Source organism: Leguminivora glycinivorella, chromosome Z (genome assembly GCF_023078275.1).
Source record: "Leguminivora glycinivorella isolate SPB_JAAS2020 chromosome Z, LegGlyc_1.1, whole genome shotgun sequence".
NCBI lineage: Eukaryota > Metazoa > Arthropoda > Insecta > Lepidoptera > Tortricidae > Leguminivora > Leguminivora glycinivorella.
In genome coordinates, this window is record NC_062998.1 from 23,487,708 (window position 1) to 23,510,245 (window position 22,538).

Sequence of the window (22,538 nt, forward strand, 5' to 3'; positions counted from 1 at the left end):
CCCATTTATGGAATTATTTTGTATGTAACAAAAAAATTCAAACTCCAGTAAATATGTTTGTACTTCACCCAAGCCCGACTCTTCTAATAAGTACAATCTTTTGGTTCTAAACAAATATACATGTAAACTATAGGTATATAATAATAAATAAGTAGGTATACAAATTATATCAAACCACTAACTTTTTGAAAATGTACCAGCCACACATGATGCAATATCTATGCACTACAGTAATATTGAGTAATTATCGAATATATAGGGGCATTGTGCTAGTTGCCATACAGCTATACTTTTCGTCCGTTTGACAAAATCTGAATACAAAACATTCTTTGCTGCACGTACTATGTATTAGAAATCCTCATTGCAAGTAGCAATTGAAAATGAAAATATTATTTAGCTATTCCGTGTGTGGAACAGAGAAGGTATGTGGACGGAAACTAACACCCCTATTCTATTTTCACCATTAAGTAGGTAAAATAAATAAAAGAAATTAAATATGTACCTCAATTAATTAGGTATTATCACGGAGCGTACATTTCATGCCGATGACATCAATTTGACGTCACGCTCCATATAGGGTGATCACAAATTGTTTTATTGTTAATTATTAATCATTAGTCATCAATCATTTTAAGTTATGAAATTCTTTGCATGGTAATGAATGCAAGAAGGATGGTGTGCTTTACGTTAGAGAGAAATTCTCTTTTCTACGTATTTATTGTAATGTGTTGTTAACAATACTATTTAATTAAATTTATTTAGAAAAACAAATCAAATAATTTTATTCACGTTTGACGTCACGCTCCTTATAGGGTGATCCCCAGGGAGCGTACATTTCATGCTGGTTTCGTCATAATGACGTATTCATATAAACACACAGGATGTTTAAAAAAACGTAGTGACACAACTTAGTAACCGTAAACGTATTGACTTTTATTTTATTTTATTTTTAATTAAAGGCCACAGCAATGTGTCTATCAACTTTTGATTATTAGTAACATAATAGTTTCTGAAAAAAAAAAGAAAGTATTTAATGGGTTGGAAACAAAATGCTTTATTGTGTAATATTATATTATTAAGTACTAACACTCAGTTTCGTCTTCTCCGTAGTCAAGAGGTTGGAAAAAAGAACGCACCATCGTGTCAATTTAAAGCACACGATGCCATACAGTTTAAACGAAGGGAACACCATATCTTCGCCATCCGCATCGACTTCTTCGTCCATTGAAATACTTAATTCATACCTATTATATATATATATATACATTGTATATTTTGTATTCATATTATGTTAACTGGAAGGACTGTTATTAAGGTTAACTGGAAGAGATCCCTTAAAGGGATAAGTTCGCCTTTGTACTTATAATAAGCTCTTTTTCCTGTGTGTTGTAATGTTTTCTGGTACAATAAAGTGTTTTACTACTACTTACTACTATGTTCGTCTCGTTCTTGTACCAAATCGCACATCTGATTAATCTTTCCAATTTCTCGTTTAAATAAGTATGAAAGTATAGACGGACACATGTTGAAACGTAAAATATCTTGGTATCAATGACAGTAGTGATACTAGTGATAGAATTCATTCATAACTTTTTAAATTGCGGAAGGTTATTTTCTGTTGACAGTTCCATTCACTTTCGGCTCTATTGCAACAAATGAGGTGTAATAAATTAAACTCATATACGTAGTAACTATGTGGTAATCTGTGCTGATATTCAATAAAATTAATAATGTGTATAAGTAAAATAGTAACTCGAAACGATTTATATTAAATTATCGCATGCATGTCTCAATGAAGTAGTAATATACTAGTCCAGTTTTCGTCTGGATTCATAGTTTATAATAAGTATCTGCTCTAAGTTTTTTGCAGTCAAATTGTAACGAGTACTGCAAAAAATCCATTTCAACATTGAAAAGGTTCTTTCAACTTCTACTGAAGTGAGTGGAGCATATTTGAAAAACGGCCACAGATCCATCTTTTCCTTGTTGTCGCTGTCTTGCAGACGAACTTCCTTCTTGTCAATTATATCGGCTACCTTTTGCATGGATTGTAATCCCTTGTTTTTTGTTAACACTAATTTATGTTTTTTGTATATGCCTTTACTTTTTTTATGTAAACGAATCCGGGACAGTTTTGCCGTGACCCTTTTAATTATATTTAATGACTCACTCAAAGTCAATTTTGAGTTTTGCATGTGCTTTGTGGAGTCAACAATAGCCTGCAATGTTCTGTTATAAAAAATATATTATATTTTAAATTGGTCTTATTGAATGCTAATTTTGCACGTCTTATTTTAGCTGCATCGGAATCCCTTAAAGCGTTAATAACATTTTGGATTTCGTCAAAGTACTGTTTGTAATACATGCAGGCTTCAATCCATGTATTCCAGCGTGTTATAATCGGTCGCGGTGGATTTGGCATATCAGGGTAAAGCTCTTTAAGTACCTTCAGCCTTGAAGGTGACTTTGAGAACACCAGTTTTACGCTCGCTATTAATTCATTGACGTCATCATATAAGCCCCGAACTGTCTCCGCCACTCTGTTCAGTCCGTGGGCTACACAAGTAACATGTGTCATATTTGGAAAAACGCCATTAAGAGTCCGGCCTGCCTTTAACATGTAAGGAGCACCATCGGTGAGTAATAAAGCTACTCTTTCATGATAATCATCATTTTGGTAAAGGTTGTTCAATGAGTCAATTATCAAATCTTTTATAGTCACATTGTTTGTACCATTAAGTACCCGACAAGCGATTATGTGGGGTCTGCTCGCATTGTTCTCCTTAAGAGCTCCGACTATAACGTTAGCAACATTTTGCTGCAGTTGGTCTTTAGTCTCATCAACACTTACATAAATGTAAGAATTTGCAATGTCCTCCCGTATCGACGCGAAACTTTGTTCAAACTTTTCCGGCAAATACCGTAGTCTTAAGTTAGATTCTGAGGGTATACGTACTGTACTTGCATATTTCCCCCCGATACATTTTTGTATGAAATCGACAAAGTTTTTGTTAATTGTCAATTGTTTCCATGGTATATTCGATGCTATCATGAAATTGGTCAAGTCTATGTTAAAATCAAACTGTGTTTCTTTATGTTCCTCGTGTTCTTTGTGTTTTATTGTATTCAAATGTAATTTGATGTTGCTTTTGTAGTGTAGGCCGCTTACATTAAGAAACATACTTGGTTGTCAGTTTGAGTTGTGTCTAATTTTGTCAATACATTAATTTGTGCTGATCTACGTTGTGCTTTATTCCTGCTATCCTGGATCCCGATTTCACACTGGCGACGAGAGAAAATAAATTAAAACGTGGGCGGTAATTTTGTTCATAAATTTCATATAAAGTTGAGAAAATGTCGATTGGAAAAATAAAAGAGTTTGACATTAAAAATGGAACGTGGTCAGCTTATATTGAGAGGATGGAAATGTATTTTAAGGTGAATAATGTTAAATCGGAGCTTCACCTGCCTACATTAATTGCTACAGTCGGAGACGAGGCGTATGAGCTTATAACAAATCTTACTAGCCCAAAGAAGCCATCGGAGCTAACATATGACGAAATAGTCACCTTGGTAAAGGATCACTTACAGCCGGCTCCGTCAGTTCTAGCTGAGCGCTACAGATTCAGACAAAAGAGACAAGGCAGCGAATGTCTCAGCGATTATGTAGCAGAGCTTAAAAAGGCAGCCCGATTTTGTAAATTTGAGTCAGCCTTAAACGATAATTTGCGGGACCAGTTCGTTTGCGGAATTAAAAGCGACGAGATCCGACAGCGGTTGTTCGCTGAAGATGACGATTTAAGTTTCACTAATGCAGTTAAGAAAGCGACAACTTTAGAGGCGGCGATTAAAGATTCGGCTGCCGTAGACGTTTCGGCGGGAACGGCCAACAACGTGGGTACCTACTGTTAGATGATGGGAATAAAAGACTATTATTATTTTATAATATATTTCTAAGAGAGCATAATCAACAACTCTGTTTAAGACGCCATCTTGGTATAGAAGGAAGTTCGTACCACAGATACATTACTATTGAGACACAAAACCAGTTGAGTACCATAGATAAGTTATACTAGGAACCTAACATCCCTTTCCTTAAGTTTAAAATTACATTTTAATTAAGTAGACAGAGATACTATATCAGAACAAATTTCTAACTAGAATAATACAGCATTTCTATTAGTTATAGTTAAATGGAATAAGTTTACATCTAGTTACATATAATATTATTTACTTTGTTACATTCTAATGTTTACATTTTAGTATCTCAGTAATTACACAAATTACACAATCAAATTTCCATAATATATCGTCTTGGAGGTACGACAGCACGACCACATCTGGTCACACTATGATCTGTCGATGTTGCTGGAGTCTCTGTCTCCTGTCTCGCCCGCACCACTACCTCTCTACTCTCCTTCTGTGGTGAGCAAGATCGCATGGGAGAAAAATCACTATTTAAAATACTGTAGTTATGTATAAGATGTATTCTATTTCTAACATAAGTAGCTTGTTCTTTATGTGTCTTAATAACATAAGATCTATTGTTATCTAATCTCTTCAAAATGACCGCTTTCTCCCAGTCACTATTAGGTTTTTTCTTATAATAAACTTGATCCCCTGGATACAAAATTGACATAGACTTTGCATTCATATTATAGTATTTTGATATTTCTAAATTGTTTTTGACTGCTGATTGCTTATAATCTTGAAAACGTACAGTTTTGGGTCTGAGTTCATATTTATCGGTATCTTCCCAACTAGCAAAAGTCGCGCTTACAACGATCTCAAGACTAAATTTTTTTGGTTTTATATTGATTCTATATCATCGTAGAAGCCTGGATTTGGGCACAATTATAAGCGTATTTATTTTAATATCGTTCTAACATCACTTTTATTGCATACTGTTCGCTTTTACAGTAATCTTGCCAAAACTAATTTAAGCTTTCTTAGGCTAATATCGCTTTCACGTAAGTATTTTATAAGCCTGCATAGGCTTATTTTGGTCCAACATTAGACTCTTGTGAGCCTAAACAAGCTTATTTTGATTTTTGTACGACAGCACGATATTTGAAACATTCTACGGCTACGTTGTGACAAAATAAACACTAAAGGTAATTACGTATTACCATTTAGTAATATTTATAAACTTATAATAACGTGTTTCTTATCCTTGGTGCTTCTTCATATTGCGCGGTAAGTATTTGGAAAATATTATTTATTGTAAAATAGACCCTTATTTACACTTCAAATTTCATGCGCCCACTCAAATAATAGTATTTTGTATCCTCGTTAATTATTTTATTTCTTTATTTGCAGTAAAAAGACGCCATTGTTATAGTTGCATTTTCTCAGTGCGCTATTAGACTATTATAAGATCATTTACTATAATATTAGCGTTCTTGAATACCAATGATACGGCCATGTTTAATTAATTTAGGATTCCTTGCTTTAACTATATAAAACCTCATTTTCTTAATCTTGACCTGATTTTATATCATTTGACCCTATAAATACAAGTATACTTATTGTTTTTACTTTTTATTTAAATGACAAAGTTGGTGATGTGAAATGGTTGTATACTTACAACTGTGTTCCCAAAATTGATTTAAGGTCAAACCACTTTATATTGATATCATCTATTGTTTATTAAGTATGTTTATCCTATATCACTCTAATATCTTACTTAACTACTGCTATTGACCTTATAATAGTTTTAAATAAGATGAAAAAAGTATGTACTTATAGTGTTTTTATGTTATGCTGATATTAGTCTGACATTCTTACAAGAGCATTTATCAGGACCATTATAAAATCAAATAAACTTAGAGAAGAGGACTATAAGAACAGTTACTCTCAAGAACAATGAATCTACGTAAATGTTATTGTAGGAGTAAGAGGCTTATAATAGTATTATAAAATGCGCTTATATACATATATGAGACTAAGTAATGAGACAGAGTGTTCTAGAGTCCGTACTAGCTTGTCTAAGGCTAATATAAGAGCAGTAACATGTTCCAAAACAATTATAAGAGTGATATAAGCCCACCACTCTTATAAAGTGCGCAATCCAAGACTTTTTTGCTAGTTGGGTTACTTCTTAACTTTCTGGACATTAACAATTGGGCTGGAGATAACATGTGGTTTTTAGGTGTATTTCTGTGCTGTAACAAAGCTAAATACGGATCTGACCCATCTTCTTTACATTTCTTTAATATGTTTTTCAAAACTTTAACTGAACTTTCAACTTGCCCATTCGAATTTGAATGATAAGGGGCTGTCACTATATGTTCTATGTCCCATTCATGTAAAAATGATTTAAATTCTGATGACTGAAAAGGAGGACCACCATCTGACACTAATGTCATTGGTATCCCATGTCTGGCAAATATCGATTTCAAATTTATAATGACATTCTGAGCTGTACTATTATTTTTTAATAAGGCTGTTTCTACGTACTTAGAGTAATAATCAGTTACTACAATATATGTATCATTATCAAAATGCATTAGATCAATGCCAACTCTCTGCCAAGGATATTTACTGATTTCATAGTTTTTTAAAGGCTCTTTTTGATTACATGGCTTGAACTTGGCACAGATGTCACATTGCTCCACTACATTTTTTATATCAGCAGACATATTAGACCAATATAATGAGTCTCTGGCTAATCTCAAACATTTATTTATTCCTTGATAACCATCATGCAGTTTATTTAATATTTCTTTTTGCATGGACTTAGGAACAATTAAATTTGACCCTTTGAACAATAAATCTCCTATAACATGAATTTCAGCCTGCATGTTCCAATATGGTTTCACTAATGAATCGACTTGATCTTTACTACTGGGCCATCCTTCATAATAATATTTTCTTAACAATTGAAGGGTTTCGTCATCAAAGGTTGCCTGTTTTAATTTATTTTTATATTCTTGACTGATTGCTGAATTTGACTCTACTAAATTTACATGGTATGACATATCAGATTCATTTTCTGGAATAAAATGGTCTTTCATAGCTGCTCTAGACAAAGTATCAGATATATACATTTCCTTGCCAGGTATATGGATTACATCCAAATCATACTTTTGTAAAGTTAACATCATACGCTGCAGTCTTGCCGGTACTTCATGCAAAGGTTTTTTGAACAGATAAACCAAAGGTTTGTGATCAGTATGCACTATAACTTTATGTCCATATACATATTGATTAAATTTACTACATCCAAACTGAATTGCAAATAATTCCTTTTCAATTTGTGCAAAATTCTGTTGTGACTTTGTTACTGTTTTTGAACTATATGCGATAGGTTTATTATTTTGCATTATTACTGCACCAATCGCTGACTTCGATGAATCTACTGACAAAATCAAAGGTAAATCGACATCATAATGTGCTAACACTGGTGTATTACAAATTATTTCTTTTAATTGACAATATTCTCTTTCATAGTTACTGTCCCATTGCCATGGAACATCTTTTTTCAGCAAAGTTCTCATTAGTTTAGTCTTTTCTGATAAATTTTCAATAAAAGAACCTACAAAGTTAACCATTCCTAGAAATCTTTGCAAGTCTTTCAGATTTTTAGGACTTGGCATTTCACGAATTGCTTCGACTCTTTCTTGACTGACTTTGACACCGTCTCGGTTAAAAATATATCCTAAGAATTCTACTTCCGACACTCCAAATTTGCATTTTGACTTGTTTAACTTTAAATTGACTTGTCTAGCCCTATTTTTTAAGTCGTTGATCATGAATTTCAGGTGTCTCTCCATACACTAAAAATCATCTACAAAAATGAGTACACCCTCTATGTCTCCAAATAGCTCATTAATGACTCTATAAAAAATCTCTGTTGAAGCATTTATACCAAATGGTAATCTTAAATATTTGTATCTACCAAAAGGAGTCTGAAACGTGCAAAGTTCAGAACTCTCCTCATCGAGTTTCAAAGACCAAAAACCTGAAAATGCATCTAGGTGTGAAAAACAAGTAGCACCTTTCAATTGTGACCTAATCTCATCAATATTTTTTAATGGATAATGTTCTCTCATAATATTTTTATTTAAATTCCTCGGATCTAGACATATTCTAAGCTGACCTGATGACTTGACAGTGACTACGACTGAGTTGACCCATGCCGTTGGCTTTGTGACTTTTTCAATGACTTTCATGCTCTCCATACGATCCGGCTCCTCACGAAGGTCCTTGAGTAACGCGAATGGCACCTTCCTTGGCGGATCGATGCATGGTACAGCATCGGGCTGGAGTTTCAGATGACAGACATTAGGCAGACACCCCAGTCCCTGAAATACATCATTATAATTTGTAAGATCCGGGTTACAATGACTTTTTTCTATTATTTGTTTATCTATTTGGTAAACTCTTTTGACAATTCCAATACGATCACATGTTTCTAGTCCTAAAATTGTTTTACCACTGACTGTGGTCACGACAAAAGTATTTTTTTCAATCCTGTTTAAAAAATGACATTCAAGTTCAGCTTCACCAATAATTGGAAGCTCAGTTTTATAGGCATTGACTGACAGACCTGTTTTGACTATATTGTTAAGTCCTAAAGTTTTATAAGTATCTAAAGACATTAATTAAAATGGGGTTAATTGCTTCCGACCCACGAGTCCCTTATACATAGGAATAATAGGTGTATAATATAATATAGCCTATTATAAAGACCTCGCTCGAGCATATGGACAAATCAGGTTGCCGGTTCAATTCATGTTTTATCAAACATTGAACAAATGGGTTCCTTAGAACAAAAGTAAACTGATGTAAAGTGTCTTTGCACTACTTAAAAATGTACTACCATAGTAGTAGATATCAAATAATTAGTCAAGGACCCTTTAATCCCAGTAAAATTTTATATGTTTTGGGATGTTTCTGCAACGAAATTCTCTTCCGTCAGGATGAAAGCTGCTCTAAACCTATTCCTGGTCTATCTGGGAAACAGAATATCTATTTTGATATCCATTATTGGGCCTATTCATTGACCTTCTTTTGATACTAAGACAAATACTTCTTTGAACTAGCCTTTTGAATGACAAATCCCTAGACTCACACGCCATCCCATATATATAGTTTGGTTCGGCCTTAGCCATCGAAAGTTGTCCAGGATCACAAAGTATAAATTCTATATGCGGGCAATATCCCACGTTCCAAGTATGGTGGTCTATTGTTTGACATCGTGTTACACTAGTCAATGCTAGAATTGTTTGATTCCCCAGACAACGTTATCGTTAAACATATTATGAAAATGGAATGATGATTCCAAAGTCTGCCAATCTCGAAGTTAGTTAATTTCTGCTCCAGTATCTAGAAGGCAATTTATATCTCTACCATTGACATTGACTTTTAAGTACCAAGATTTCTTTTTATTATTAGTTTTCTCAATTTACGCTACAAAGAACCTCTCAGAGCAGTAAGCATCATCATCATTGAGGTTGTCACTCTCAATTTGCCCTACATAGAACCTCTCAGAGCAGTAAGCATCATCATCATTGAGGTTGTCACACTCTAATTGTCTAATATTTTTGTTTTTGAAGCAGAATCTAGCATAATGACCAAAAGAATTACATGACCTGCATTGTATGTTGGCTGCTGGACACTTGAAGCGATGCACCTGGCCACAGCGTGTGCAATTGTGCATGTAGATTGTTGACTTCGCTGCCATGATCTTGACTGAGCTGACTGAGTGTAGTTTGGACGACTTGATGACTGCTGTCCCGACATTGCTTGACTTCCTGACATTGACTGACTTCCTGACGTTGACTGACTTCTTGTCGTTGACTGACTTCTTGACATTGACTGACTTCCTGACGTTGGATATCTTGACTTAGACTGACTGTTTGACCTATAATGACTTTGTTGACTTCTGTTATTGCTTCTGCTTCTCAGCTGCATAACATTTTGCGTGCCTGTGCTTTCTTGCACTATTCTATCTGAATCTTGTTGAGCCGCAATGACAGCTTTTGCAAGCTCTCGCATCCTGGAATATGACAGATTTGGCTCTTGTAATAGTCTTTGACGAACATGTGACAATTCCGAACTCATGTCTTGCAATAAAAATATCTCTTATAAGCGTTTCCGTCAGGTCTTTAAATTCACAATCGTTGCTTTTGTTCTCTAAATCTGTTAGGAAATCATCGATGTTCTCAGATTTCATCTGTTTTCTTGTGAAAAACATGTACCTTGTCATGGTAAGATTTTGCTGTGGTTCAAAATGGTTGTCAAATTTGGTTTTAATTTGAGATAAAGTACATTTATCATAGTCTAGGTTGAAAGAATTAAATATTTCCAAACCTTTCGTGCCCATGGAGTGTAGCATGATTGCTATTTTTCTTTTGTCGTCTGCCTTGTCAAGTCCCGTTGCCAATAAATATATGTCTAACCGCTGCCACCACCTTTTCCATTCTTCAGCATTATTATTTGTGGTGTCCGACGAGATCATGAGCTTTGGTAAAGACGCACCAAGCCCTTGCGACTTGATTCCAAGTTCTTCATTGTTGTCCGCCATTACTGACGCTTGCGGTTTTCGTTTTTCACGGGAGACTTTTTGTTTGTCCAGGTCGTTTTTTCTGATTTCTTCATCGTCACTCATTGTTAAACTTCTACCATCACTTCTGACACCATGTTAGATGATGGGAATAAAAGACTATTATTATTTTATAATATATTTCTAAGAGAGCATAATCAACAACTCTGTTTAAGACGCCATCTTGGTATAGAAGGAAGTTCGTACCACAGATACATTACTATTGAGACACAAAACCAGTTGAGTACCATAGATAAGTTATACTAGGAACCTAACAGGTACTACGGCGGGAGCTGACGCAGTACACGCCATAAACGCGGCGGGGGATCGGCGTATCAACACAAGCGGCTACGGAGGTCGTGGCGGAAACAGGACGCGCGGTGCGCGCGGACGTGGCGGCTCGCCATGGCGGAGTGCGGGCGGAGGCGCCCACCACTGCGGCGGTTGCGGTGGAAGCGGACATACCTACCAGACTTGCAAGTTCCGGAGTTACGAATGCAGCCGGTACAGGCGCATGGGACATCTACGTCGCGTCTGTCCTGGCCCCGTAGCCGAATGGCATTTCTCCGACGCCAAACGAAAGCGATACGCCGCTGGCTCTGTCGCGCCAATACGCAAGCGCGATAGAGATAGATATCTACTAGCGCTTCGTTTCGTGAGCGTTTCGTGAGCGATTGTGCCATTCGGCTAGCCACCCAGAACTGATGACAGAGAAGTCGCGCGCAGATCAAACAAACTTTCATCAGCTATGTGGGAAAACTGATAAGGATAAGGTAGACGAGCTGCCTTTGGAGCCACTACAGGAGGAAGATTTTCACCACTTATGCTTAAGAGACTATCCGCTGGTAAGAATACCAGTTTCCGTAAATAATCGTATACTGTCTATGGAAGTCGACACAGGTGCGGCTGCCGCTTGCATAAGTAGTGAGACATATGATACCTATTTCAGGGATATCCCTTTGCTACCACCAGCAACTAACTTCACGTTCTATGACGGAACGCCACTCAATCCAGTGGGTATGATAAAACCCAAAGTGCGCTATGGAGTTACAGAAAAGGAGCTAGAACTCTTTGTAATTAAGGATGGAAAATACCCGATAATAGGTCGACACTGGTTAACAGAATTAAAAACAGGCATTGCGGAATTAGTGGACTGTCATAATCTTTCTGTTGGTAGTACAAATGTGCAATTAAATAATAATATTAAAATGTTATGCGACAGGTATAAGGAGCTTTTTGAAGGCGGTTTGGGGCGGTACACGGGCGGTAAAGCGACACTGCGGTTGCGGCCGGGCACGGTTCCGGTGTTCCACCGCGCGCGCCCGCTGCCGTACGCGCTCCGGGCACGCGTCGACGCCGAGTTGGACGCCATGCTCCGCGACGGCATCATCGAGTCCGTCGACTGCTCCGATTGGGCCTCCCGTTGGTACCGGTAAACAAGCCAGACGGCTCTTTGAGGATTTGTGCGGATTACAAGGCGACTGTCAAGCCTGCGTTAATAGTAGACCGTTATCCACTACCAAAGATTGACGATTTAATTGTACGTTTGGGAGAGTCGCGGTTCTTTTCAAAAATTGACTTATCGCAAGCGTACAATCAAGTAGAGTTAGATTCATCAAATAATTGCACGGTTACAAATACTCATCGCGGTTTATTTAAATACAACCGGTTAGTGTTTGGCCTTGCTTCTAGCCCAGGCATTTTCCAGCGAATAATGTGTACTGTGTTAGGCGGAATCCCAAACGTCGAGGTGTTTTTGGACGATGTAGTCATTGGGGGCAAAAATGTGTCTGAGCACTTGCAGGCTTTAGAGGCGGTATTCTGTAGGCTACGTCAAAACGGGTTAAGGTTGAAGGCAGCGAAATGCGTATTTTTAGTAAGCGAGATTAAATATTTAGGGTATGTTTTAAGCAAAGACGGGGTCAAAACGGATCCTGACAAGATAGAAGCAATTACCAAGATACCAAGACCCGGTAATATAACTGAGCTGCGGTCTTTTCTGGGGCTGATTAACTTTTACGCAAAGTTTGTTAGGCACTTAAGTGGTCGTTTGACACCCCTTTACGATTTGTTGAAAAAAAATGTAGAGTGGCATTGGTCGAGAGATTGTGAGCAGGCGTTTGTAGAAATTAAAACAGTGCTATCCACTGCGCCGGTTTTAGCGTACTACGACCCAGATCGTCCACTGGTTCTGACTTGTGATGCATCCGCTCGGGGAATTGGTGGAGTTTTGTCACAACCAAATCAGAGTGGAGGGAGTGAACGTCCAGTCGCGTATATTTCAAGGACACTCACAGATGCAGAGAAAAATTACTCTCAAATACACCGTGAAGCGTTAGCAATCATATTTTGTGTCAATAAGTTTCATCAGTACCTATATGGTAGGCATTTCACCCTTAGGACTGATCACAAACCTTTGGTATCCATTTTTGGGCCACACACGGGAATACCATCCATGGCTGCTAGTCGTATGGAACGCTGGGCTCTGATTTTATCAGCGTATACTTTCACTATTGAGTATGTTCGTACTAATGAAAATGGAGCAGACGGTTTGTCTCGCTTACCGGTAGATCAGAGCAGAAAGGCGAGCCCGACGGCACCAGAGCAGACATATTTACATTTTATTCAACAGGCTTTGTTGATCAATTATGGCGAAGTGTGTTCACAAACTGCCCGAGATCCCATAATGGCACGGGTGTTGAGATTCATCAGAGAAGGTTGGCCTACAGATTGTGACATAATGGGGTTACAGCCGTTTTTCAACAGAAAAAACGAACTGTACGAAGAGCTGGGTTGCGTGATGTGGGGTCACAGGTTAGTGATTCCGGACGCATGAAGGGAACGGGTATTACGTATGCTCCACGAGCCACACATGGGTATTGTGAAGTCTAAAGCCTTAGCTAGGAGTTACGTTTGGTGGCCCGGGATCGACGAGGCCGTGGAGCGCATGTGCCGCGAGTGCAACGCGTGTGCTTTACAAGCGGATGCTCCACCAAAACAAGCTCCTTGCATGTGGCTTTGGCCAGATCGGCAATGGTCGAGAATTCATCTTGATTTTATGGGTCCAATTGCCGGAAAGACGTATCTTGTGGTAATTGACGCTATGTCCAAATGGGTGGAGATATTCCATATGACTAGTACTACAGCTACCGCTGTAATAACAACCTTGTGCGAATTATTCAGCAGGTGGGGAATACCCAAACAAATTGTTTCAGACAATGGGCCGCCTTTTTCAAGTACAGAAATGAGAAATTTCAGCCAGGGTATCGGTGTCGAACATATTTTTTCTGCGCCTTATCATCCAGCCTCAAATGGTTTAGCGGATATCACGGTAAAGACTTTGAAGAAGGTAATAAAAAAAGCCCTGTATGAGAAAAATGATGTAAATAAGGCCCTATGGACTTATCTGTTATATTACAGAAATACTATTCATCCTACTACTGGACAGAGTCCAGCCATGTTACTTCAGGGTAGGAAACTCCGTACCAAACTCGACACTTTGAAGCCCGACATTAAGGCCGTAGTGCATAAGGCGCAGCAACGGCAGAAGTTGGCTGCGGGGGGAACACATAGGGAGTTAGGGCCGCAAGAAGAGGTTTGGTATAGACAATATCTTAAGGGAGAAAAATGGGCTCCTGGTCAAGTTGTGGATAAGACCGGATCGGGCGATTATAACGTCAAGGGGGCGGATGGGTCAGTGTTTCATAGACATGTTGATCAATTGAAGCGGCGTTCAGGTAGACAGTCTCTTGTATATTCCGTACCAGAAACTTTGGATATCCGTACAAATCCTAGTAACGGGGTAGCTTGTAATCGCAATGAAACCAATGAGGAGACTCGGACGGAGTCGGTCGGGGGCTCGGCGGCGCCGGGGTCAGACGCGGTGGTATCATCGGAGCATGCATCTCAACCGATTAGTTCTCCTTCTAAGTCACCACATGGATCGCCCATTTTTCAAGATGCGTCACCTAGCGCACTGGCATCACCGGATGTTTCGGGACCGAGCATACCATCTTCGTCTGTCGTTTTACCGAGCACACCGTCACCACCCCGTGGTCGTCCTTTTAGACAATGCCGTCTTAAAGGAATTACTAGGTTAGACCTTTTTTTAACCGACTTCAAAAAAGGAGGAGGTTCTCAATTCGACTGAATGTTTTTTTTTTTTTTTTGTATGTATGTTCCTCGATATCTCCGAGAATTGTGAACCGATTTTCAAAATTTTTTTTTGATCGAACGGGTATAACCCCGAGATGGTCCCATTGGCACCAAGTCAGGGTCTGATGATGGGATCCTGGAGAAATCGAGGGAACTCTTCAAATGTTATAGGCACATGTAATGTTTTCAGTGTATTTTTCAAAGGTAAACGAGTATTTACGCCTGATGGTAATAATTTTATGTGGCTGAGCTGATGATGGAAGGTCAACTCCTCAATGGTTAGGAGTTAAAGGATAATTCTTTCACTAGTGTACATGTATTCGGACTGATACATATAATATCAATAGGAACCACTAAAAATCAACAAATAAATAAACTTTTTTAACAAAAAATAAAACCGCCTTCAAAAATAAGCGCGTTACAAAACACGGAGAAACTAAAAAGCAAAAAATAATAAACCTTTGAATTCAGATTTCTTATCGTATTGCAATAATCTAAACATCCAAATTATAAACAAATCAATTATTTTTGGAGTCGGTGCCAGCCTGCGTATGAGTTGGGTGGGGCAAACAGGCAATAGCAAGGCGACGAACAGGTCTGGTACCGACTGCAAAAATAATTGATTTGTTTATAATTTGGATGTTTAGATTATTGCAATACGATAAGAAATCTGAATTCAAAGGTTTATTATTTTTTGCTTTTTAGTTTCTCCGTGTTTTGTAACGCGCTTATTTTTGAAGGCGGTTTTATTTTTTGTTAATTAGTTAATGTTCTCACTTATGAGAGTTTGTTTTATTTATTATTATTAAATATTGTGGAGGATTGTAGTGTAGGCCGCTTACATTAAGAAACATACTTGGTTGTCAGTTTGAGTTGTGTCTAATTTTGTCAATACATTAATTTGTGCTGATCTACGTTGTGCTTTATTCCTGCTATCCTGGATCCCGATTTCACAGCTTTCTTTTGGTGGCAAACTTTGCTGACAGCAGGAACAATAAATTTGTTTATTATCTATAACATGGATTTATTTGGCACAATAATTTTATAGCCTCCATAGCGACTTTGGCAAAGCATGAAGTTTCCTGATCTTATTAAATTTAACTGAAATGTTGTTTCCGCACGTCTACTATTTGTAACAAAGAGTAAACTTTGATGTGAGTGATGTGACAATGTCAGATAATATTCTTTCAATGTCCGTCTCAAGTGTCAATATATATCTACTTAAACGGAAGAGGTTGATTAGATAACAGTTCCATTATTAGGTACGAATAAATAAACGTTCATTATTCCATTGCTTTTTTTTTTATACCACGTCGGTGGCAAACAGGTATACGGCCCGCCTGATGGAAAGCGGTCACCGTAACCTATGGACGCCCACAACTCAAGGGGTGTCACGTGCGCGTTGCCGACCCATTAGAAACTTGTACACTCCTTTTTTGAAGAACCCCATACCGTAGTTCATCGGGAATACCTCGACAGGAAGCTCATTCCACAGCCGGAGCGTTCGTGGGAGGAAATTCCTCTGAAACCGCACGGTGCGCGACCATTTAGGTTGCAAACTTTGTCCATCCTGTATGTAGGTTGACGTCATACGCCTGTCATCGGCATGAAATGTACGCTCCCTGGGTATTATATTTTATTTAATTAGGTAAAATGAATAAAAGAAATTAAATATGTACCTCAATTAATTAGGTATTATATTTTATTTAATTAAGTAAAATGAATAAAAGAAATTAAATATTTACCTCAATGTAACCGCTAGCATTTCTTTTGGTCACACTGCGTTTCGGAAATGCGTATCTGTTTTATATATGTGGGCACTTAAATGAGTCAATAAATACTCGAAAGTGGTTTCACTCATTCTAAAATAATTGAAGAATTTTACAGGCGATTCTTGCAGCTTCTGAAATAATGTATAAAATGCTCCTTCTGAATATCTCACAATGTTTATGGGGTGCACCCAATACTGCCGCATTCTTTGTTTTCTTTTGTGGCGGAGATACAATAAGTACAATAAATACAGACTATTATTATATGCCGGCATGTTTTCTCCTTGAAAGTTTGAACTGCACTGTAATTTACAAACAAGATGGTCGCTTTTTTATCGGATGTAGGATCCGACACTGTCGGAAGTATTATATCGGATGTAGGATGTCGGTCCGACACCCGATATCGGATCGGATAATGTTAAAACGCACTTAGGTCGCATGGTCCGATCGACTAGTCCGATCAATCGGAATACGAAGATTTTTTTTTCGATTGATAGGACTATAAGGAATTCTAAAATCCTGTCAGTCCTACTATCGGAGTAATGGGATTTTAAAAGTTCGTCTAGTTCGATCGATCGAACCACGAGGTCGTTCTTTCTTCATGTTGGATCGATTGATCACCGTAACCTATGGACGCCGTCAACTCAAACAGTGTCACATGCGCGTTGCCACCCCATTGGAAACTTGTACACTCCCTTATGCTGTGTTAAGTACAATGTGTGTTGTGTTAAGTACCTACACAGCAAAAAGGAGTGTACAAGTTCCAAGGAGGGTTCGGGTTGCCGACGACTCAAAGGACAATAGACGGAACAAGTTAGTTCCATAAGTCCTCCCGTCATCAGCACACCGCACCCTCGTTGAGCTCTGGCAGCCTTACTCACCGGCAGGAACACAACACTATGAGTAGGGTCTAGTGCTATTTGGCTGCGGTCTTCTGTAAGGCGGAGGTACTTCCCCAGTTGGGCTCTGCTCTAGATTCGAGCGAGACGATATCCGCTGTGCTGTGCCCTACCACACAAAGCGGAATGTCATTCGCTATGCCCTACCTCCTATCATCCTTCATTTTTCAGTCCGTACCTATTTCTTTGAGTGTATGAAAAAGAAGAATTGCTAGCTATCAGGGGTAATGACTTCTAACCCGCGTTAACATTTGGATAGCTGCTTACAGGAGTTAAAATAACAATTTATAATAAGTACTAATAGCAATTTAAATTTTAAATTTTTGCCCATAAAGTTTTACATTGTGTGAATAGTATGTATGTATGTATAAACTCTTTATTGTACAAAACACAAAACACAAATATGACACAGGATAGACAGTACAAAGGCGAACTTATCCCTTATAGTACTAGTATTAGTATTAACCCTTAAATGCATGATTCTTCTTTTAATGAGAAATTAATGTATGTGATAGACAATGTTTTTTAACACTAGGAAAAATTTTACTACAGTTAGAATGTACAAATATATGATGCATAATATACATCACTATACATTTAAGGGCCAAGTAATACATATTTAATAAAATTATATTAATATTATTCATGAAATTCACGTATCTCCGTCTAGCAATCGGACCCTATAGTTAATTAATTTTCAATGTAACAATATAACAATATTATTCAATGTAACAGTATTATGCACTATGCAATTAATCATCGTTCACATTTTTGTGTCATTAAAAGAGTTCTTTTAAAGTTAATTTTGAAGGTTGGTATTGATAAATTAGTACGAAGAGGGGGTGGCAAATCATTCCATATTTTCGAAGCACGATAGCGGAAGCTTCCCTGGAACCCCACAGATCTATGCTTTGGCACAATAACCTTATTAGCATGCATGCTTCGAACTCCTCGGTCTTTGTGTTTTGGCCATTTCAGCTTTTCAAACAGGTACTCTGATCTGCGAGTTTGAACAATTTTAAATACTTGTGTTGCTAGGTGTAGATGCCTGCGCGCCGCCATTTTTAGAGAATCTTTTTCATTAAAGAAAGGCGTGACATGCGCGCGCTTTGCCACGTTGTAACAAAATCTGGCACAAGCGTTCTGTACCCGCTGTATAAATATGACCTTTAAATAAAAAAATTGCTATGTGTGGTTTTACGACTAGGGTGACCAATCTTTTTTCATGCATGGTATTTAGTCTCATTGAATGGAGCTACATCTATCAACTTGGTACGGTTTCTATGTTCATAATTCATATCACAGTACAATATATTGTTATTATATACAATACCAAATATATTGTTTGTGTCTTTACAATTAACATGAATATTATTATTAAACATTTCAGTGTTCCAAAAAATGAAGGAAGGAGGCAGCATTGGCTGTCGATTGTACCGATAAAAGGAAAGGTTTCAGAGCGTTCGACAATTTGCAGCTTTGCACTTTAAGCCTGAAGATTATGGCACTGAAAGGAAGAAAGAAATTTTTAAAATCGGTCCAGTGACGACGGAGATATCGTGGAATAAACATACAAAACACGGGCGGCGCTTAAAAATAAAGATACTGTTGTAAAACGTCCTAGTATTTCATTATTTCCCCAATGAAAAATACTTCCCTTATATTTTTGATATTTTAGTTACCTATTCCCACTAGTTACCACCAAGTTTTTACCTAACCTAACTACGGGGATTTTCCCCACATTGTTAATTACCACACCGGGGATTGGTAACTACTGGGATTAGTTTTCCCAGTAGTTACTACCAAAATATTATTGTGATGGTTTAAAGTGACCGAAACACCAAAATATATATTCCATTGCATGCTTTAATAAACACAGGTGTGTTAGTAAAAGACAAAGACTTATGTAACTCCGTATAGACATAGACAGATAAAGTCTAAGAAATACGTTTTTTAACCCCCGACGCAAAAACGAAGGGGTGTTATAAGTTTGACGTGTGTGTGTGTCTGTCTGTGGCATCGTAGCTCTCGAACGGATTAACCGATTTTGATTTAGTTTTTTTTTCTGAAAGCTGAGTTAGTCGGGAGTGTTCTTAGCCATGTTTCATGAAAATCGGTCCACTAGGTCGCGGTCGGGGGTTTTTTCAAAATTTTAATTTTGTGGTTAGGTTATTTCTTCAAAACCATACAGAAGAAGGTACGGTGAGCAAGATGGCAATACAACTTTGGGGTACGCTCGGCTAGATGGCGCTAATATTAATATTTGATATTTTAACACATATCAAGCTAAGAATATGGGCCAAATTGTCAAAACGGAGGTTCAAAAGTTTTAAGCCTGTGTCATGGCACTCTATGCACTGTGATTAGTGATTACACATTTTACTTTGACAGTAATTTTCTATAATACCTACTCGATCATCTTTGGTAAAAGATAAGTTGTATTTTAAGCCTCATGTTGCAACACTCGCCACGCTCAGGATTCTATTCTTGAACGGTTCAACCCTAGGATCCATTCGCTAGCTCGTATTTCCATTCCATACTCGCGGTTAAAATACAACTTTGCCCCCTTGTATAACATAACTATTTCCCAGTGGTTACCAGTGTTACTACCCCTAGGTTTGGAGGTGGGAAAAGTAACCAATAGTTTATCACTGGTAAAAACTGTACCGTATTTGTGGCGTTCTTAGGAAAAGATAACCTTTTGCCGGACATCAGGAAGGTCGAGTAACTGCTGAGTGGTAAGAAAATAGTAATTACCTTTTACTTGAGTTTGTGAGGATGGATGTTCACGTTCGTGATAAAACGGTTGATCTGATTTGAATTTAATAAATTACAAAATCAATCAGTCGTATAAACGAAATACGTCAAATTCCGCGGGCTATCCCTAATGTATGCTTAATCATGGACACCCTAAAGAAAGAGATGCAAGACCGGCGTGACGTAATTCAAGGTCATATTTTCTGGCTTCAACGTAATGTTCGGCGTGCAATATCCAGTATGTATATAAGATTCTTGCTTTCCTGTATTTTATTTGATGCGATGTCAGTAGGTACATAATGTCAACATCTGATCAATATCAATTTATTGAACTGGACGGACGGAAGATGGAGGAAATAATAGATCACAACGAAATCGTATTCTTACGGCGTAAAGGTACGTATAAAAAAGGGCCGTCAGTATGAACAATGCTGTAATAAAAAAAACAAAAATGCCGCGGAACGATTACCATTCATGTAAGTTTTAATAAGTTTATTACAGTTTTTAGACCATAATAAAAGTGAATTATGATGTTGTTAATAGTAATAAGATTTATTTATGCTAAGCTCGTCCTTTATTATTTCACACAGGGTGTGTGGATGTTACAAAACAAGACACACGACCGTTGCGTTCCAGATTATACAAAAAATGAACTAGATTATCAACTGGGAAAGATGCGGAATGCAGCGAGTAACTCGTTAGATCCTATTAAAAGCATATACGAACAGCACACAATACCGTTGAAAGATGCCGGTACTGATATTTTAATAACTAAAATTCCTAGTTATAGCTCCGTGAAAACTGGTGTGTATAATAGTAGAAAACAAGCAGCCGGTGTAACAAAATTAGTATTTCAACACTACGCTGAGGTTGAGATCCCGCCAAAATTTGATGTCTTTATATTGGAAGAGTATAGATGTGATGAAACTTGCATAATAGCATTCTGCTCAGAAGAAGCTAGAAAAAGGATTAACACCTATAAGATATTTTATGGCGACGGTACGTTCCATAGTTGCCCATCACCTTTTCAACAGATTTTCACAATCCACGGGGACGTCGGGTCCACCACCGACAGTCTTAACATCGTTCCTTTGATTTATGTGTTCATGACGGACAGCACAACACAAAGCTACGTTACTGTTTTTAACATAATTAAACGACACTTGACAGGATTTAATCCGTCACAGTTTATGACTGACTACGAAACTGCAGCAATGAATGCCATCTCCGAAGTATTCCCGCAAGCTACTACAGTAAAAGGATGCTGGTATCACTACGCTAGAGCCATTCAGAGAAAGGCCAATAAGTTGCAAATTACAAAAAGGCAACATGACAAGAGAATTGTTGCTTTAACACCAGTGCTACCATTTTTACCGGTTTATTTAATACTCTAAGGATGGGAATACATCTTGGATGACCTATACGATTCGGATGATCACGAAATGTTTGAATTTAAAACATACTTTGAGGAGCAATGGTTGGAGCCTATTTAATTTAAAGAAAAGTGGTCTGTATACCGGGAGCTTGTCAGGACAAATAATTGTCTTGAAGGATGGCACAGTAAAATTAATGGTCTCGTGGGCAAAAGAAAACGACCAAGCCTACTAAAACTTCTGTCCATTTTTAAAAAAGATGCTGATTATTATATGATCATGATGAAAGGTGGGCTTCGTGAGAAACGAAAGAAAAACCGGCCAAGAGCGTGTCGGGCCACGCTCAGTGTAGGGTTCCGTAGTTTTCCGTATTTTTCTCAAAAACTACTGAACCTATCAAGTTCAAAACAATTTTCCTAGAAAGTCTTTATAAAGGTCTACTTTTGTGATTTTTTTCATATTTTTTAAACATATGGTTCAAAAGTTAGAGGGGGGGGGACGCACTTTTTTTTCCTTTAGGAGCGATTATTTCCGAAAATATTAATATTATCAAAAAACGATCTTAGTAAACCCTTATTCATTTTTAAATACCTATCCAACAATATATCACACGTTGGGGTTGGAATGAAAAAATATATCAGCCCCCACTTTGCATGTAGGGGGGGTACCCTAATAAAACATTTTTTTCCAATTTTTATTTTTGCACTTTGTTGGCGTGATTGATATACATATTGGTACCAAATTTCAGCTTTCTAGTGCTTACGGTTACTGAGATTATCCGCGGACGGACGGACGGACGGACGGACGGACGGACGGACGGACGGACGGACGGACGGACGGACGGACGGACGGACGGACGGACGGACGGACGGACAGACAGACATGGCGAAACTATAAGGGTTCCTAGTTGACTACGGAACCCTAAAAATCACCTTTTACCCATGGTACCACAGCTTTTGTACCACAGGGGGACTACGGGTAATTTTTCCCCGTAGACCCACTGCTCTAGTTTTAAGTTATCTTTTTGAATACAAAA

The 22,538-nt window shown here is 37.8% G+C and overlaps 2 protein-coding genes across 2 annotated transcripts; both read left to right on the plus strand.

Annotated features, from left to right (window-relative positions):
- The first annotated feature begins 3,156 nt into the window (after positions 1 to 3,156).
- On the plus strand, positions 3,157 to 11,991 carry LOC125241909. Its single transcript, XM_048150615.1, has 3 exons — positions 3,157 to 3,898; positions 10,828 to 11,091; positions 11,249 to 11,991. The coding sequence occupies exons 1-3, from the start codon at positions 3,355 to 3,357 to the stop codon at positions 11,983 to 11,985; spliced, it is 1,545 nt and encodes a 514-aa protein (XP_048006572.1). The 5' UTR covers positions 3,157 to 3,354; the 3' UTR covers positions 11,986 to 11,991.
- A 1,412-nt stretch (positions 11,992 to 13,403) lies between these two features.
- Positions 13,404 to 15,614, plus strand: LOC125241910 (uncharacterized protein K02A2.6-like). The gene is made up of 2 exons (XM_048150616.1): positions 13,404 to 14,654; positions 15,466 to 15,614. The coding sequence occupies exons 1-2, from the start codon at positions 13,404 to 13,406 to the stop codon at positions 15,466 to 15,468; spliced, it is 1,254 nt and encodes a 417-aa protein (XP_048006573.1). The 3' UTR covers positions 15,469 to 15,614.
- Positions 15,615 to 22,538: the final 6,924 nt, after the last annotated feature.

Excerpts from the sequence above, each read along its gene's own strand:
- LOC125241909 (XM_048150615.1), top strand. The coding sequence starts at position 3,355 with ATGTCGATTGGAAAAATAAAAGAGTTTGACATTAAAAATGGAACGTGG. Across the intron at positions 3,899-10,827 it reads GGGAACGGCCAACAACGTGG|GTACTACGGCGGGAGCTGAC; the intron begins GTACCTACTGTT and ends GGAACCTAACAG. Across the intron at positions 11,092-11,248 it reads TCTACGTCGCGTCTGTCCTG|AACTGATGACAGAGAAGTCG; the intron begins GCCCCGTAGCCG and ends CTAGCCACCCAG.
- LOC125241910 (XM_048150616.1), top strand. The coding sequence starts at position 13,404 with ATGCTCCACGAGCCACACATGGGTATTGTGAAGTCTAAAGCCTTAGCT.